We start from the raw sequence: 20268 nt of genomic DNA, 5'->3' as shown, positions 1-20268 counted from the left end.
CTTGCCAGTAGCTTCTCGTGGGTCGGTGGTTCTTTCTGGGGTTTTTCCGGGTTCTTCCTCCACCATTAATACTGGCCACCATGTATAGCCTATCGTGTGCTGCAAAATGGTGTTAAACCCTACAACAACAACAACAACTTTATATCTATATTTTAATTTAGATGTATGGACTATGTAGTCTGAAATAAAGAATTCTTATCTTAATTCAAGTATTCTTTACATTTAAGTTGTTAGTATGAGATCATCTTTCAGTTGCCAGATATGACCTGAAGAAAAGGATCAACCTGGGATCAAACTGTGAACTAGAGAGTTATAATGCAATGGTATGACTACTGTGCTATCAAGGATCCTAAAAAACAATCTTTTATTTCAGGACTAGAAGATGTTTTGGTGTCTTTATCATTACAAAGAGCCATTTTAGCAGCCTCAACAATGCTTTGTTAATAAAATGGCTATTTTGTGAAGGTAAAATGAAGTTGGCGGGGACTAACATTAGTTATGTAATACTCGTCTGTTACCATTGCTTTGCTTATTTCTTTTCCTGGAGGTAGTTCTCAGTCCAAGATAAGTATTCCCTCCTCCAGATGCAGTTTGAAACCCTACTCACTGATGTTAGAAGGCATGTTCTACCTCACCTTTATCATTTATTAAATTATTTAAGTCCAAAACTCTGGTCTTTTTGATATAACACATTGGGTGTTACAGGGGTATATATATATATATATATATATATATATATATATATATATATATATATATATATATATATATATATATATATGTGTGTGTGTGTGTGTGTGTGTGTGTGTGTGTGCATTAAATGGCACCTCAGCACAATAATAATCATACAAGTCATACATTTGTGGATTGTTGTGCATAAACAACCCTCTTTGCTGTGACAGCAAATTCATCTTTGTACAGGTCTATGAGATTGCTGAACTATGACCACTGGCAACACAGAGGGCTATCGGAATTAGCCATAAGATTGAAATCCTGACACTGCTAAGGACTTAGAGGGATTATGACTTTCCAAATTAATTTTTAAGTGAAATCCTTATATTAATATGGCCATTCATTCATGAGAAGAGGCAAGAACAATATTTTTAAGATGGCCACTGTGTCAGCCATATCAGATAAATTGGATGTACAATTTTCATTAAGGATCCACTAGACATCATTGCGAGTCTTCTAGGAAAACTCCACATCAACATGACTTTACATTCAGGAGGAGCAGAAATAAGATTTGGAACATGGTTGCCATATTTGATGCCAGATCAGCACCATTTTCATTTAGGGCCCATTACACATCATAAAAAGTTTATTGGTGCAAATTTGATGTTGAAGTCACATTTCATTCAGAAGCAACAGAGATAAGATTTTCAAGATGCTTGGATGATGGTCATAATGGTGGTCAGATTGGCACCATTTTATTTATGACCAACTAGACATCATAAAAAGTCTTATTATTAAAACTCATCTTGATCATCCATTCAGTAGGAGTAGCAATAACTAGATTTCAAGATTATCACCATGACAGCCACACTGGATGTATGAGCAGCACCATTTTCACTTGTGACCAACTAGACAATGGGATGAATGACTGTGCAAGGTTTTATGGAGTAGCAGCAACACACATGTGCAAGTGGACAGAAGGACAATATACAGCAGGCCATCCCACAAGCTCTTGTAGTCTAAGACCTGCAAAGCTAAAAAGGGATGGAAACAGTGCTTAAGTAGTGTGTGCAAAAAAGTAACAAAATGACCATGGCACCAATAATTGCAAATAAATGCAAGGACTGGGGAGGAAAGATCAACTATAACAAAGAAATCGATATGATAAAATTAAATTAAGGTAATACACACATTAGAACATATATTAATCACCCAGAGATAGATGTTATTCTTCAAGCCCATGAAAAAGAAGAACAATATTCAGAATGATGGAAGTGAGTTAGGCATTGGAATGGACTGTGTTGTTTTTGCTCTAAACCTACAATTACTAACTGGAAGAAGTAATCACCTTGGAAATGAGAACTAGTCTCCCAGATAGGAGACATGCAAAATAATAACTGCAGGTCATGTATTAATGTCTAAAAAATTACAATTTATGTCCAACAGTTCTCAAATAAAGTTAGAACTGTGATATTCGGATTACCTGTTTTGAAGTGGTGTGAGGCTTGCAATAGGAAGAACATGGACACTAGTGGGTCTGGTTGGTGTGCTACTTTTGATGCTGCATGAACTACTGCCAGTTGCTGCTGCTGGAACACTGGCTAATAAAGGAAGATGATAATAATTCAGTTATATCTGAAATTTCAGTCATATTTTATTCCAAATTTCCATAAAAAGAATTAAGTAAGGTGAAGAATAAATTATTTTGGCTGCCTTTTAAGACAAAAAAACATTTGTTTTGCCTCACAAAGATCCTAGTATCACAACTCCAAACCCAAACATAAAAAATATTTCTAAAAAATTATTCAAACAATATGCAACATCTAATCAATATATCAAGATATGGCTAGAAACTTGCCAAGGACAATTAATGCTAAAGAGATACACCTGGACACCAAGGCTGGTTTAGAAAGAATATGGAAGGTTTATGAGTCTAATCTATCAACCAAGACACCACGTGCTGAAAACAAAATATTACTGCATTATACTACTTATTACAATGCATCAACAGATATTTTGTTGGGTTCAAGCAAAGTTTTGATAAATACATCTACAAAGTTTATTTCAAGTCAAAATTGAAGGGCATAATAAGAAACTTTAACTTGCTGGAGTTACTTTACAGACTCTAAATAAAAATATAATTTATTGCAACAATCAAATTTGTTTTCCATTAAGTTATAAAATTAGGCTTTCTATGATCAAACTGCATAAGAATAGATTTTACTCTCTCAGTTATACACAGTATTATAACACGTTCTTAATTACTGGCCAATACATATTTACTTAATTTACTTCCTGCCACCCACCCTCAATTTCTTAATTTCTATTAAAAAAAATTACATGCTAAAGAAATCAACTTAAATGCAAAGAATATACTCTGTACTTACATACAGTGTTAAAATATACTGGATAAAATAATGGCTGGCATTAACACACTTAATGATACCATTTTACATACACACCTATTTTAAATATACAATGACCAAAATGAGACTACTATGCAAAACATACAGAAAGCACACACACACACACACACACACAAAGTTATATATATATATATATATATATATATATATATATATATATATATATATATGATATGTTTTAATGCAAAGGAAGCATATAACTAAGAAGTAAATCATCTAAAATGGAAGGAAAATCCATCCAAAACCATGTGCAAGTGACACAAGACAACATTTAGGACAGCCAAAAGCTACAAGCATATATTAAGGCTAGAAAGAAGAGCTGAAATAATGTTAATGATACAGAAGTGATAAACAAATGGATGAACATACAAGTGCCACTTATGAGTGAAAAGTAGTTCACTATGATCTACTTATGGCATAGCTGAGTCAGTCTCCTTGTGAGGCATCACATACTAATTTTTAGCAGTGCGGGTGAAATAAGGTCCAAGATAATGAGGTTGCAGCTAAAGGTTAGCAGAAAATACAAAGTCACTCCTATCTGAAAATCAGGATTATGAAAAGAAGAAATGTATGTATGTATGCATGCATGCATGTGTGCGTGCGTGCGTGCATATGTATGTATGTATGTATGTATGTATGTTTAATGTCACCTGAGGAAATTGCTTTACGGCATCAACTAAGAGTAAAGTTTACAAAAAATGAAGAATCGCACAAAATGTTTATGAAGATAAACCCTTCCAAATAAATATGAACATGAAGTACCGCATGATAAAGAAATAAAAAGAAAAGTTGTTGATATTCTGTAAAATTTACCAAACAATAAATTGTACAGGCAAAAACTATAAAAGCCTTAAAATAGATAGTGAAAATTTGTTTTCTTTTTAATCGGCCATGCATACTTACCCCTGCTGAGTTTATGTTTCTCATTCAGATTTTTAATGTATCTTTAATAATTTTCCAGTCATACTGTTATGATGTCTGCAGTGTAGCAGTTTATAGTGATATCTAGCACTGGGGCATCATGCTGTAGACGTGAAGCATCATGTTCCACCCAGTCACATTACCCTGATGCCAGGCCAACCAATCCTAAGACTAACCTTTCAATGCTGAGTGCCAAGTGAGGCAGCTGCTAGCACCATTTTTATAAGTCTTTAGTATGACTTGGCCAGGGTTCAAACCCACGATCTACCACATCTGAGGCAGATGCTCTAACCACTTAGACCACCAGAGTGGCCCTTACTCCTGTTGATTCGATATAAATTTGACTCCTGATTCAAGAATAAGTTGAAAATGATTCACATTACAAGTGAAAAGATTATTCAGTGTATCATAATATCTCTGAAGGGAAAGATCACACCACTAAAATTGGATTAAATTCTGGAGTTCCTAGCCTTAAATATATGGGTTCCAATTAAGGTCATGGTCAAATAAATCAATCAATATCACAGCCAATCCAATTTAACATAAGAAAGCAACAAATTATGCATGTATGCCAGATGTATCAAAATCCTTAGTTTGTTATCATCAGGTAATACGAGACACGACTGAGCAGATGGGACTTTTGTTAAAATTGTTTGCAATTAATACAAATGGAATAAATACATTAAGTCAACATTTAAGATTTTTATATCATTTTTTTATAAATACATAGTTAAATTTGAGTTAACTATCAGTTAATTTATCAAAGTAGTTTCCAAAAATTAATTTAGTTCAAAATTCTAAAGGTGTTTAATGAAACTTCAATTTTTAAATTTCTGTTTTTGTTGAGTCTTTATAGATAGAACTAGCAAAAGTTAGAATGTCTTGAATCTATAATATATCACAAAGCTTAAAAAGACTACATAAATTTATTGCAAATATAAAATGAATACCTGTTTAATATTTTATCAATTTTATAGTTTGGTTTCACTTAATTATGTTTTATTGGTATATCTTCTCTCACCAAGGGAACTATTAATGTCAATGTCATGCTAACTAAAAATTAGATGCAGTTCTCCTGCTTTATGAAACATCGAAGAATATTTTTCTTGATGTAAGACAGGAGCAAATTAATGTTTTATTTTTCTTTTTTGTCAAGACAGTTCTGAAGACAACATTATCTAAACAATATAAAATACATACATTTCAGATGCAGACTTTATTACCTTAGTACAAAAATCAGAATATACTCAAATACTTAAGATCTGATTTTAATGTAACTCATCTAAATTAAATGATATTTTTAAAATTTTAAAACAATGACAGCAAAGAAGAAAAATATTTAATGCATCATTACTATGATCCTTAAAGTCCAGTGGCTTTCAAAAATAGCAATCAATTGTGGAAACAAAATAAACAGGATAAAATTAAAATACTGAAGCAAAGACTAAGTCAAATTAAATACTCTGAACTAAAAGAATTGTTAAGTAAATAATCTACATATGCATAATACAAACAAGCAAAAAAATCCCAACAGAAAGATTTATGTTAGTCACATGGAATTTCAGCAGTAGACTGGAAATGTTGACATGCAAATGAAATAAAATTACAACAATGGATACAAATACATCTTGACAGGGGGCCCCGAGTGGCCGAGTGGTCTAATGCGCTCTCCGTTACGGATCACTGCCATCTCACCTCTGCATGGCTTCGAGTCTCGGAGTCAGCCAATGTGGGTATGTGAGAAAGCTTGCCAGTAGCTTCTTGTGGGTCAGTGGTTCTTTCCAGGGGTTTTCCCGGGTTCTTCCTCCATCATTAATACTGGCCACCATGTATAGCCTATCGTGTGCTGAAAAATGGCATTAAACCCTACAACAACAATAACAACAACATCTTGACAGTGACTGATATATTTTCAAAATGTCTTGGGCTTCGAAAGTGAAAACAAAAAAGGGAAAAAACATGCACAAAGCTTTCAGAGAAATCTTTAATTTGGAAAAGATAGTTTGATGAACAGAACAAATTTAAAACAAAAATGGTTAAAAGAAACTAAGGAAAAAAGAAAGCATCACTTTTCTACTTACTCTGAAGAAGAGGTCCCTACAGTATAAAGATTTAATAGACTAGAATATGGAAGTATTTCTCTGAAAATGAAACAGAAAATGGGTAGATTTATTACCTCATCTTATTGATGGATACAACAATTCCTATCATAGGTCAATAGTTATGTCACCAATTAAAGTAAGTGCTTCTAAAACAGGTTAGAAGTACGGATTGACTTATTTGGCTATAACAAAAGGTGAAAAAATTAAGGATATCAACACAAAAAATATATTTTTGTGAAAGGCTAGCTTTCATGAAAGAGGTTTTAAAAATCTGAAAAGTAATAATGGGTTACCCAGTATTATGTAAGTAGTTAGACTTACATGTTAAAAATTGAGTAAATTCAAGAGAGAAAAAAAATATATGCAAATTAATGGAAAGAATAAGATGATTCTAGCTGGTATCCTGATGAAAATCTTATAGAAAACTTCAAAAGGTGAAACTGAGCTTTAAAACATTTACTCCAACATTCGAAAAACAACCTCAAAAAAACTATTCTGAAGGACAGAGATTTAAACATTTTGTATGACAAAACAATACTTTTTGAAAGGCCTCAAGATATTTGTTGGTACTATAGCAAAGTTTTGATGATAATAAAAAAAGTAAATTCTTGATCAAAAAAGATAAAGGTACTATATTAACATCTGAAGATAAGTATTGCAGCCTCCAATAATTAATCTTTCTTCCAGAAAAAACACAAATATATAATCAATAGACAATTAAAATAATATTATCATCAGAAAGTTCCAGAAACCTCATTTATTAGATCTTTCAACATGTTTCGATTCAAAGTGGGAGAAAATTAAATTAATCTGGATTTGTTTTTAGTTTTTGAAGACACATAACCATACTAATGAAAAATAATATGTTGAAAAACTAGAGATTTGGGCATAGTACAACTCAGCTAGGTTTATCAATTACATATGGAGTGAGAGAAGATAACATATTATGTTTTATATACTGGTAAATTACCAAGTGTATCCTAGATATTAAAATTAAATGGAAGAAATTTTCTGAATACAGGAGGGATTTGATGAAGAAATAAAAGTGGGCCTTGTTTTTATTATGTGCAATTTTCATGCATGCAGTTCATTTTTCAGCTCAAATGTTTAGAAATGCATTCTAGAATAGGCAATGGATTTGTATCACAGACCAGTTCATATAATGATAAAAAGAAACTGAAATAGAAAGCAAATTTTAAAGCATATTTGATATACCAAACCACAAAATTTGGTTAGGTTGAAAGTCATGATGTACATTAGCTTCTTGTCAGAATATATTACACGTTGATAGATAGACCAATAAGAGAAAATTCACGAACAGAATTACCATAATGAATAAAAGATACAAGCCCTGCATTAATCAGACATGATTCTGGTGTTCCATAAAAAAAAGCAGAAAATTTTTAAGGGGCTTTTGGGCAGCACTGCTGATCCAGGCATAAAACGCATTTTACACTCATAAAAAACTGCTCCTAGTGCAACTTATGATGATAAAATAAACCAAAATAATCATGTGAAAAACTAATAAACTGACCAAAAATGTTCAACTTGACTTCAATAATTTCATGATATTTATAGTCACATGAACTTGTTCTCCAATACTATTGATGCTGAAGTTATTTCATGTGTATGTCAGTGTTCACATCATAATTAAGTCACAATAATTTCACAATATTTGCAGCAAATATATTATACTTTTCTCTTTCCAAAACAAATCTGTAAAATAAACACCCAAGTACATTAACTATCTACAAATAATCCCATACATTCAGTTGTCTTTTCTCCAAAGGACACAACCTGATGATTTGCCAGTCAAGCTCTTTTTGTGGCTTTGGCAAAGATTTCTTTAGCCTTCCTTTTTGTCACCACTGACGTTTTTGGCTCAATGTACAATTGTTTCTTTTCCTTCTCAATAAGAGTATTTTTCCTTTCAAGTTGGTGCTTGTATTGGCGACATGCAGTGTGCATATTCTAACAGAGGGCTACATCTGTTCTCTCATGTAGTAATAGCAATTAATTGCACTTTTTCCAGATGCATTTTGAGCTTCAATTTTTCCGTATGCAGCTTCTTTTGTAGGTGCTGTTCCAAACTCTTCCAACCGTGATTACCCTAGAGCAGAGGTCACAAAATGCCAGTCCACTAGCATTCAGTTTTCTTACAAACTGACTAACTAAATTTCCATCAACTTTTTGCTCCAGCCTTACCCATTTCCATATGGTTTTTAAACCTTTATCTAAACTTTTCGTGTCATGCTCTCTCTCAACAACTCAAGATGCCAAGTTTTGAAAACATGCTTCTTCTTTCCATTGCCATCAGTTTCCATTACACAAAGATTCATTGGATGAATTTAAACCTTTCACTAATCAGAATACTCTTTACAAGAGTCGTGTGCAAACTAATATATGGAACGAATAATTTTGCAAGGGTAATCGCAGAATGGGAGCAGACAGACCTTTCTTAAAAAACTGGATTGGAGATGATATAAAAAACGGACTATAGCAAGAAAAATCTGATTCAAGTCAGGAGAAAAGCGGATTTCTGCTTTAAAACAGAGAAAAATCATGTCTGATTAATGTACAGAAAAAGGACATAATTTTATGCAGCTGAATCTATTGGCACTATTAACCTGCTTGTATGGAGTTGACAGACTTCCTTATGAAATTTGATGAGTATATTTCCACCTAAGAAAAGATTTTCAAATTAGCTGCTTTTGCAGCCATAAAGGATGCAAGATAGGCACCATTTGTATTTATGACAAACCAGACACCATTAGAAGACTTTTGGTGAAAACCTAATGCCAATTTGACCATTCATTCAAGAGAATTAGTGATAAGAATTTCAATATGTTTATTGTCACAGACATATTGCACGAATGCATGCCACCATTTTCACTGTGTAAGAACTAGATCATAAGAAGTCTTCTGGTAAAAACCATGTGCCAATATAACTTGCCACCTAGAACAAGTAGGTAACATTTTTAAGATGGCCAACATGGAGGCCCGATTGGATATCTGATTAATATAATTTTGTTAAAGACCAATTAGGCACTATAAGAAGTCCTCCAATGAAACCTCATGCTGATATGATTTTGCATTCACAAGTTGCAATAAAATGTTCAAGATAGCTGCCATGGTGGCCATACTAAATGTTAGATCAGCATAATTTTAAGTCAGGCCCAACTGGACACCAGAATTTAAAGTTAGTTGCTGCAATGGACATACTGAATGTTAGATTAGGCACTGTAGTAAAACTGGAAGGAAACTTCTAACACTAATATATTTCAATTGCAAAAGAAAAGAATGATTTAATAGAAATAACCAAAAATGATACAGGCAAAGAAAATGAAAATAAATATGAGAAAGTATACTTAGATTCATGAGAAGGACCTAGAGTTTATCAGCACTTGAATAAAGAAACAAAATAAATTTCTGAAAGACCTCAAAAATGAACTTAATGCTGGAATAAAAGAAAACAAAAGCAGCAAAGAATATACTGATTGAGAACTAGCTAATAAAAGAGTGGAACAATGAGTAATTGATGAATAATATGGGTGAAATGATTAAGAAATATTTTAATAATTCAATACAACAGAAAAAGAAGCAGTTAAACATGTGATAGATAAAAAGACTTTACCATTAAGTGAAATAATGTTGAAGTTAAATCAGATATAGGTGATGAACAGAATTAAGCACAGATATGGCTTTTGCAATAGATCCTACAGTAGAAGAAATTAAAACTGGTCTGAATGATCATGATAAAAGGGTAAATAAATTAAATGATGAATTACCCAGAAGAATACTGCTATTTGATTTTTGTAATATATTAAAACTTAGTATTTTTGCTGCTGTCAAAAATGAAACATAATTTTTAGATCTGAAAAGAGCGTATCATTATGTTATACGGTTTATTTAATATATTTAATGCTCAACAGCAGCTACTATTCATGTAGAGACTATGCTTCTCAACATTTTGCTGAATATGTTATATACAATACATACCATGCTTTATTATCTTATTTGAATAAAGAAATCAGGCTGATACACAAATTTTATAAACCTGAGCATTGACTCTTAAAGTGATCACGAGTTTTATAGGTTTAGAGGTTTTTAATAATATTCTTTTTTAATCAATAATTATCAAAGAGAAACCTGCTGATAAAGTAACTCAGGATACCATGGAATAAAAGAAGAAAAACCATTATGAAGAATAAAACTATATTTAATTTTAATAATAATTAAAGCTGAATTTACTTAAAATTTTGTAGTTTTTCATTTAGGACCTTTGAAAGATACTTCTGTTATTGACCCAAAATGAAATAGCAACATGCTGTCTGAGCTATGCAAATTTAACATTAGCTACCCTAAATAGATTTGTCACAGCTATACCCTGAAATGTTTAGTAAGCTTTAATGATGATATTTAATCTGTTTTAAATTTGCCTGTAATCTCCATTACAATACAAAATCACTTTGGAAAACATTTTAAACAGGTACTGACTCTAGTAGGCATTAATTATTGGACATCAAAGACTCAGTGGAGCTGACAGTATAGTACTCTTCATTGTTTTTCATTTGGAGAAAGAAAATATATTCATTCTTGGAGTCATAAAAATCTGCAAACTGTGTCCAATATCTGGCTTTTGAATCCAAGCAATTGAGACTTGCTCTTGGTTGTACACATTATAAATGTTGATCAGATTTACTAAAACTTCTGAATTGTTTTAAGCACTCAGTATCAAGGTTATCTTATTAACAGTCATTAACTCGTTAACTTTGATTACCTTTCTTCAATGTGTTTGAGAATCCATTTGAAATTTTAAAATGTTTTTGTTGCAGTCATATTGTTAATGAAAGAGAACATAGGTTGCTTGTTTTTGCTATTTAAAATATTGCAATAACCATCTACAAAATCTATTCTCTGTATTAAAATGGATAAATTTACCATTTCTATTATCATCTGGAAATTTTATTTGATTTATTTTAGTATTGTCTTTTCACAGATTAACTTTCCATTTAAGTATCGAAAATTAAAACAATTAAATTTCAAGCAACCAACAGATACAGACTATCTCTTTACATTGCAGTTTCTCCAGAACTTTCTCCTTTATCTTCTTTCAATTGAAAAAAAATATATATATTTTTAACTCTTAAATATCTTGGCTTTGTGTGTTACCAGCCTTCTTCCCAGCTGCATTCTTTATCTCCTTGCACCTGTCGGCAACTATCATATTAAATTCCTCATGAATTATTTTATTGCCACTTATTGCTTCATTCACAATATGTTTAATACTTGTGTTTTAAAAAATTATTGTATGGAATTTTTCTTTGAACTGCACCAACTTAAAGCCTGAGGTATAAGCACTGTTACTGTTTCTGTGACTAAATTACAACCAACACATATACCACCTGATGCAGTTGGCATGCTAACTTCTACCCAGAAAAATTCTTGTGTTGTCATGTTCTTTTTTCTGACACCTCCGTATTGCTCCATTTTTAAGCAAATCATTCTTACATTCATTGACTTTCATCAACCAAAAATTAATTCTGTTATCTGTAGGCAGAATAATACTGGGTGCAATGGTAATGAACTATAGTAGTCCCCCTCTTGAACGGCCCTGGACCAGTGGCCACCCACTTCTTATAGCCAGAATGTCTTGGCACCAATGAGTTTGTATTCAAAAGTACCAGTCAAGAATGGCCACCCCCCTAATGTGACCAGCGGCCAGCATATTAGTATAAAAATGTAAAATGTTTCCCTCACAAACACCCACTTTTTTCCAAATGTATCCAGAACCAATAATTAATTCATATCATGATGTAAGGTAAGTAATCAGATTATCTCTATCATTGATACATGTCTCCCAATGTCAAATTTCTGTTACTGAAAGAAATGTTGACTAAAGTACACGTAACACTAAGATTAATATTATATCATTGTCCATGAAAGCCAGCATTTACAGGAAACGGGTGTATCAATGTTATCATAGAGTCTTGGGCTTCACACATCTGTCAAGTTCTTCTCTTTGATGATTACAACCGAATGTAATTGTCAAGATCATAACATGCTCAGCATAGGCTAAAAATAGATTTTGTTGATTATTACATACATAGAAATTAAACTTGAACAAAACAGGGTACCAGACAAGGACCAAAAAGTCATGTAACAATACATTTATAGCTTCTTTTAGGAAGACATTTCATCCACCCGACAAAAGTTTCGTCTGCATAATTAAATTGCATACAGTTAGAAACATCCAAAAACAAATCATTACCAAACATTAACATGTCATCACGTAAACAGAGACGTATTATTTTAGAAGGATGTTGGTTATTCTACTCGACGACATCGGGTAAGGTGGACTTGGCAAACAATTTTATGTAGAAAAGACTTGAATAAACAATACCGTAACAGATAAGGAGATTATTCAGCAGCAGTGGGAAAATGGAAAGAGAATTATGTATGTACCAAGATTTAAATGACGTTTTTGAATGGTTTTGCAATGTGAATGACAACACTACCCGCTAGCATAGATCAAGAATAAGAACTATTAATGTATATTCATTTGAAATAAGTCTATTATTATAACAAGAAGAACCTTTTAATAATTAATGTTACTTTTACACGAAGATATTAAATGAAGATATTAAATAATTTTAAGTATTTAGCTTTCTTACTACATACATTACATATACATTTCACAAAAAATTTAGTCCCCCTCTGGAAAGGCCACCTGTCTTATTAGGCCACTTTCCTGGTGCAGAAGGGAAAGCCGTATAAGAGTGGGAGCACTAGCTGTTTTCTTTTCCATTTAAAGGCTTGAAATAAACTAGACTTAGTGCCAGTGCTTGTTTAACCATTAGTTGTACACAATTTATTAGGCTTTATTTGATTAAATCTCTTTTGACAATGTTCTCTTCTCTTACGATCTTGCTGCTCTTTTAGGCTTTCTTTTATTTGCTTTTTAACACAGAAATATATTTACCTTGCTTAGGTCCCCTTGCACTCATTTCTTTACTTATTTTGTCTGGTAGCTTCCCCTGTGCTATCAGATAATCAATAACAAACTCACTTTAAGAAATCGGAATAATCAACTTTGTGATTTCTTGAGACATCTTCAACATTTAAAAACCTGCCGTCACTAAATATCAGAGACAAATTTAATGATGCATGTTAAATAATGTTAATTTTGTCATTTGTCTCACTTGCTATTTATTTATCGAAAAATCCATTAATTTTTAAAAACTTTGACTACAAATTTTCACAACACTAACAGCATTTCTGAAAATGGAGTTGCTCATTCTTTACCTAATTTAACTGGCTGTTATTTCTGAGGTTGCATATCAAATGGAACAGTTTTAAAAACAGCTTGTTGGGTATGCTTTTGAATACATCAATTCCAAACCTACCAACATAATTATGCCAGCAACAAAATAATACATTATGCTTCGGCATACTTTTGAGTTACCTGTTGGTTCTATTTTCATAAATTAAGTTTTATCTTGCTCTTATTTAGTCACTTCTGCTTTGGCTTGTCAAAATTTCTGGTGAATGTTTTGTAATATATTTTCCAAGTTCAATGTGGTTTTCTTTTCTTTTGTGAAGAAATCTCCTCTGGTAATTTAAGAACTTGTTTGCTTCTCTCTGCAGTCTGTAAAGTTTCTTACATTTCACTTCCACTAACTTGTTTGTTTTTGTCATTCATTGCTTCGCTAGTATAAAGATTCCATTTTTTTGCCACCAGTTAATGACATATAATTTTCAGTTAAGTATATTCAACATCTTGTTACAACTAAATTTTATTTCATCTTTATCTCCTTTTAAATTAATGCTGAAAATAATGGAAGAAAAGATTCTGAAGCCTAAACCATACAAAATGAGCCGAAACAAGGACTGACTGTCCACTGACTGAAAAGAATTTCCCAGAATTCAAGATCAGATCACTTCTTCTTTCAAACTTTCAAACTCTCATCTCTGATATTCTACAGTTAGAACAAGATTTTCAAATTGACCACTGTGACAACCAAGTTTTGTCATCATCACCATTTTCATTCAGCACCAATCAAAAACATCACAAGAAGTATTTTGGTAAAAACTATGCTGATATGGCCATCCACTCAGGAGAAAATCAATAAAATGATTTTCAAGATGGCCATCATGGCAGCCACATTAGATGTAAGATTGGCACCGTTTTCATTTAGGACCAAATAGATATCATAAGAAGTCATTTAGTGAAAACTCGATGTCAATTTTACCAGAGATCTTGGAAACACTTAATTATGCATATTTGGATGCCAATTTTTGATCTGGAACGCAGAAAATCATTGAGGCGGGAGTCCTCTGTTCGCATGTGATAGGTGTGCAGCAAAATTCGAAGACTTGCCAGTCCTGCTTCAGCCACCTGCTTTGTGGGAAAATGTGTTGATCACAATAGCTGTGCTGATATTTACAATGACAGAATTCAGTGACTGAAAGATCCCTTGATGTACATACATGTTGCCATTAAAAGAGTACATCAAAAAGAACATGATGCAATAGCTGGGCGGCAAGTTCAAAGGCTCTGACTGGCGGACGGATGTAAAAATGTACTGATATTTACAGTGATTGAATTCAGAGTCAGAAGGACCCAGAGATGTACATGTGGTCATTTATAAAAGTACATCAAATAAACAACTTTAGCTTTCGTTATTGTGTTAATTTCCAAATGTATCGGAATAAGTAATGCACGAGAATCAAGACATGTTGAGACGTAGACAAAATGCCATTCGTAAATTTGGATAAGTATTTTGGGGTTAAATGGCAAACTTACGAAGATTGTAACAAGATTGAGAAGAGTGCTAAAGCTGCTAGAATTGATAGTTCGGATGGGACAGTAGATAAGTGTAAGAACGTGTGTGATGCCTAGCTTAGTGTTTGGAGTAAGTCCTTACTTGGATTGACAAAATTCAGTATCACTCTGATGGACGAACAAGAGCTATTTTAGACCAACACATTGAACAATGAACAATGTGTTGGTCTAGAGCTATTTAAGAGATACAATGACTGACCATACTTTTTTAAAATGTCCCTCACCTTAGCCCGGTTAGTTCTAGTGTTGTAGTGAAATGTATTCATCAATACATCAGTAGCTAGGCCTAGTTTTGATATTAATTATGTTGACAAACAAACTCTTGCCCATTCACATGCATATGTTTTGATAGCTGATTGACCATTAACCCTTTTCCGAGTAAGGTAGCAACTATCAATTTCCTGCATGATATCCTTTGATGATAAAACATACAAACATGTGTTTTAAGATCAGAATCGGTGATCTGGATATATATTAACTGCCTCTTGTACACTATTTCGTCATTAAATTAGTTTGAAACTGTAAGTGAACTAGTAGGCCTAACGGGAAATAATGGCGGACTTCGCTAAGTCTGGGATGTACCAGTTTATTAGATTGTCTGTTTTTGTAAATCATCGGGCAAATATTTTCAGAAAAATATACAGATCATTGAAAGCAAAGCCAAGGTATTATTTTATTAAAGATTTAACTTTAGAATGCAACTTATGTAGGTCAGAAACATATGGGACAATGCTATGTTGTGGAATTCGCGAGATGCGCTTTACGGTCTAAGATGTTTTCCGACCTGACACGTATTTGCGAAAATACGGGAAAAAAACAGCAAATCAGATACTATTTAACCATTGCCTAAAATTACTACAGGACGCAGACAAATAAATAAACCATTAATTTGCAATCCTGTCAATAGACTGTTGTAATGAAGCTATATTAAAGTGAGTGATTACATTAAGAAAACCTCTCCATCTAAAAATAGATGCACTCACATCTGTGTTGATTCTGTAGGAAAGAAGGGACTGCAGCTTTTGATGGTGGGACTCCTATTTTTACCAAAATGGGAGTCCTGGACTCCTAGTTTTAAAATCCTAGCGAGACCTCTGATTACCATCTATTCAGGATGAATATTGCTAATGAGATTTCCAAGACAGCTTCCATGGTGGCTACATGTAATGTTATGCCACCATCAATTTCTGCATAAAAATCTTCTGGCAAATCCCCCTGGTTGATATGAATTTCTGTTTCAAAGAAGCAGCAATAACAACATGTTCAAAATGGGTGCCATGTTGGCCATTATGGACATATGACTGGCACAATTTTCATTCATGACAAACTAGATATTATACAGTCTTTTCGTGAAAAACCCATGTAGATATGATGATGAATCTATAAGAAGTAGCAAAAGAGTTTTTGAGATGGCTGCCTTATAAGCTATATTCAATGCCAGATTGGCACAATTTTAATTTTAGACCAAGTAGACATCATAAAAAGTCTTTTGGTGACAACCCCAGGTTAATATGACCATCCATGTTTGTGAAGTAGTGAAAACATTTTAAGATGGGCACCAAGGCAACCATAATGGAGATAAAATTAGAACCATTTTCATTTAGGACCAACAGGACATCATAAAAAGTCTTTTAGCAAAAATCCCATTTTAGAAGAATAGCAATAACAAGGTATTCAAGTTGCCTGCTGTGACCACCATACTGGATTTCAGATCATCACCATTTTCATTTAGGACCAACTAAACATGATAAGAAGTCTTTCAGTGAAAACCTCATGTTAAAGTGACCTATTCAGGAGGAGTAACATAAGATTTTTTATATGCCCAAACAGCATTTTTTAATTTAGGATCAACTAGACTTTGAGGTGTGTGTGTATTATAGCATTCTTCCAAGTAGTTTAGGAGGAGCAGTAATAACAAATGCGTACTAAAGAATGAATGGATGATGACAACTGACTACGCTCTTCTAGTCTATGACCAGTTGAGCAAAAAAAGTACAAAATTAGACATAATAAGAAATCATTTAGTAAAACTATTTAGGAGATGTAGGAATAACAATATTTTCAACATGGCCAATGTGGTGGCCATACTGGATGTGCAAGCATTACCATTTTCATTTAAGATCAGTTAGACATCATAAGAAGTCTTCTGGTGAAAACCTGATGGGAATATTGCTTTTCATTCAGTTGGAATAACAATAACAAGATTTTCAAGATGCCATGGCATCCATTTTAGATATCACATCAGCACCATTTAAATTTAGGACCATAAGAACTCTTTTTAGTGAAAAAACCATGCTGACATAATCATCCAACCAGAAGGAGTAGTATTAATTAAATTTTCCAAAATGGCCAATCTGGATCTTGGAATTTTTATGTACACATACTCATAATTATTGTTAAACCTGTATGAAGTTATCATACTGGCAATATATATTTGCACAAACATAAAGAAAAAATGAAGATTGATGGTTACAAGAGCAGGTTTAATGGCACAATGGCATTAATAGCTCAGCCTAACTGAAGTGACATTTAACATCATTCTATCCATCATCAATCAACCTTTATATTTGCGGACACTTTGGAACTTGTAACTTTCTATAGCTGCCTGGCAACAAAAGCATACATGTTATATCAAATGAGATGCTAACCAGATATTAAAATATAATATTCATTTGTAAAGGTTGCCACAACCAAGAAGTTATACAAGTGGATGAAATTCAATAAATTCTGATTCCAGTGTTTGCAGTTATAAGAAAGAGATCATGCTAAGTTAACAGTTCAATACAAACCTGCCAATGGTTCTCCTATAAAAGGTTTCTCTTCCATCTCTAGCATTTCTTTAAGAAACTTTTGTTTTGCTTCTACAAGACATTCCTTGAATGTATTGTATGTGTCATAGTCTCTGCGCTGAATATGTTCAACCAGTCTTCTGATTTTGTCTGATGTTGTCTTCTCATCCTAAAAATTGTTTCAGAAAAGAGCCTTGCAATCATATACATCTTGAATATGTTTAACATGAACAAAATAAATCAATATCTTACTTAGAAAACAAACTTTGAAAGATCTGACTTATAACTCTAATTCCATTTATGACTGTTTTCAAATAAAACTGAAAATTTCATTTATTTGTACCATTGAATTTTGTGCAACTGCTCTATAATCTGTGTATAATCTAAGCTTATTTGCAGTGGAGTTACATATATGGCTTTGAATTCACAACAAAATAATTATTTATCTGATGATAAACCATGCTTGATGAAATTAGCCCACCTATATTTATAGAAAATTTGGCCAAATATTTACTAAGGATATCTTTGACAAATTCACTTTGACTTTAGTTTTATCTCTGGTCTTATCACTACAGAAATTGTAGAGCTTTTTATTACAGTACTCTACCACCCCAATCATGTTTCACATACTGTACTTTGTGACCTCTTGTTATGACTGCATGGTTTTGGTTTGTTAAAAAAAATATTACAAAATGTCCTGTTATTGTAATGGTAAATTTTGTATCTTTGACATCTGACCCCCTCCAAGATATCCAAGGGGAAGGGTCCAAAACTTACGCTCATCGTGCATATAGTTATTATATGGGGAACCTACTCTATGTACCAAGTTTGGTGAATTTCCACCAAATAATTTAGGAGAAGACAGAGATATGGCGGTGATCAGTGTTCCTAATGCCTTTTGAAACAAGCTGGAGGATAAACATGGAAAACAACAAACAATTTATCACTAGCAAATAAGCAGTACTGGAGGACTCTGCAAGATTGATACTGGAGGACTCTGCAAGATCGAAACAGACTGACTGTGACAAATTGAATGACATGCAGTACAATTTTGTAAGCTCAAACACCCAAGGGATATAGCCAATCCATTCAAAGGATCCACAGCAAAGTGACCAGATATGATGTTTAAGTCAACAAGAGTCTATTTATATACTGTTATGTATATATTATGTGTGTTCATTTCCATGATTATAGATTGTATGGGTCATTTAGTAAATAACATATTAAATACTAATTTTCTTTATGATTGTAACTTTCTACTTTAATATGAGGTCACTTTAGTAAACACATTACATAGTCTCAAGATAGTGAGCAGTACGTCCAATTAAAGTGAACATGCGATTTAAGTTCAGGTCATGGATTTTCTTGATTAACCAGGTTGACTTAATTAATAATTGGCTAGCTGCTGAAGTATCTGACCTTGTTGACAGAATTAGAATGATCTGGAATGAATATTCAACACTCATCCATTTCTGTTATTGCATCCTAGTTTTCTATATAATGGGGAGTCATTTAGTTATGTTCAATTCAGATGAGAGGATTTATTTCAATTATTTAGTACCTGTTTTGGAATTACTGTGAATTCATTTAAAGACATTTTATATTACATCACTGTGATATATCAAGACTATTGGTACATCAGCACAAAAGACAACTTCATTTGGAATACCACTGGAAGTCATTTGGAAAACTCGATACTTTTGGACTTGTGATAAGACTTTAGAACTATTTAGGATTTCATTGGCCATACTGAATGTGCAAGAATTCAAGATAAGACCATTTCTTCTTTTTAACTGCTGACTGTTGATATCTTGTCTGATTTTTCTGAGCAATAACAAGAGTTTCAAAGTAACTGCTGCAGCAGCCATATTTAATATAAGTACCATTTTCATTTAGGACAGACAAGACATTATTAGATGTCTTTAGGCAAAACAAACCCATGTGAATATGACCATCCATTCAGGAGAAGTGATAACTAGACTTTCAAGACTGCTAAAACAATGACCATACTGGATGTCAGACTGGCACCATCTTAATTCAGAACAAGCAATATATCATAAGACAACTTCCAGTGCAAACCAAATATTAATATGACTTTTTATTGAAGAGTAATAACAAGATTTTCAAGATATCAGCCGTGATGGTGATACTGGATGCCAGATCAGTACCATTTTCATTTAGAGCTAGACATCACAAGTTATTTTTTGTGGAGAAAATGATATATGAGTATTCATCTAGGGCAAATAGTGACAAGATTTTCAAAGCAACCACTGTTATTGCCATATTGGAGGTCTGATCAGCACTATTTTCATTTGGGACTGACTATACAACGTAAGAATTCTTCTGGTGAATAAATGATGCCGACATAATGTTCCATTTGGGATGAGTACTGATAACATTTTCAAGGTGGCTGCCATTGTGGCCATACTGGATGTCAGATCTGCACAATTTTTATTTAGGACCAACTAGACATCATATGAAGTCTTTTCATGAAAACCCCATACTGACATGAC

General features: G+C 32.9%; 1 protein-coding gene across 3 annotated transcripts in view; it reads right to left on the bottom strand.

Moving 5' to 3' along the window:
* LOC149779773 (replication protein A 70 kDa DNA-binding subunit-like) overlaps positions 1-20268 on the bottom strand; it is a 110600-nt gene that overhangs the window by 77693 nt on the left and 12639 nt on the right. For all 3 annotated transcript variants that reach the window (XM_089940634.1, XM_089940633.1, XM_089940635.1), the window contains exons 5-6: positions 17756-17924; positions 2156-2273 (exon numbers count right to left, since the gene is read on the bottom strand). In XM_089940634.1, the coding sequence (XP_089796760.1) occupies positions 2156-2273; positions 17756-17924 (287 nt within the window). The remainder of the gene's footprint in view (positions 1-2155; positions 2274-17755; positions 17925-20268) is intronic.

This window comes from Sinohyriopsis cumingii, chromosome 17 (assembly GCF_028554795.1).
Source record: "Sinohyriopsis cumingii isolate HCF-2022 chromosome 17, ASM2855479v2, whole genome shotgun sequence".
Classification (NCBI taxonomy): domain Eukaryota; kingdom Metazoa; phylum Mollusca; class Bivalvia; order Unionida; family Unionidae; genus Sinohyriopsis; species Sinohyriopsis cumingii.
The sequence above is the reverse complement of the archived record's forward strand: the minus strand, read 5'-3'. Positions and strand labels throughout refer to the sequence as shown.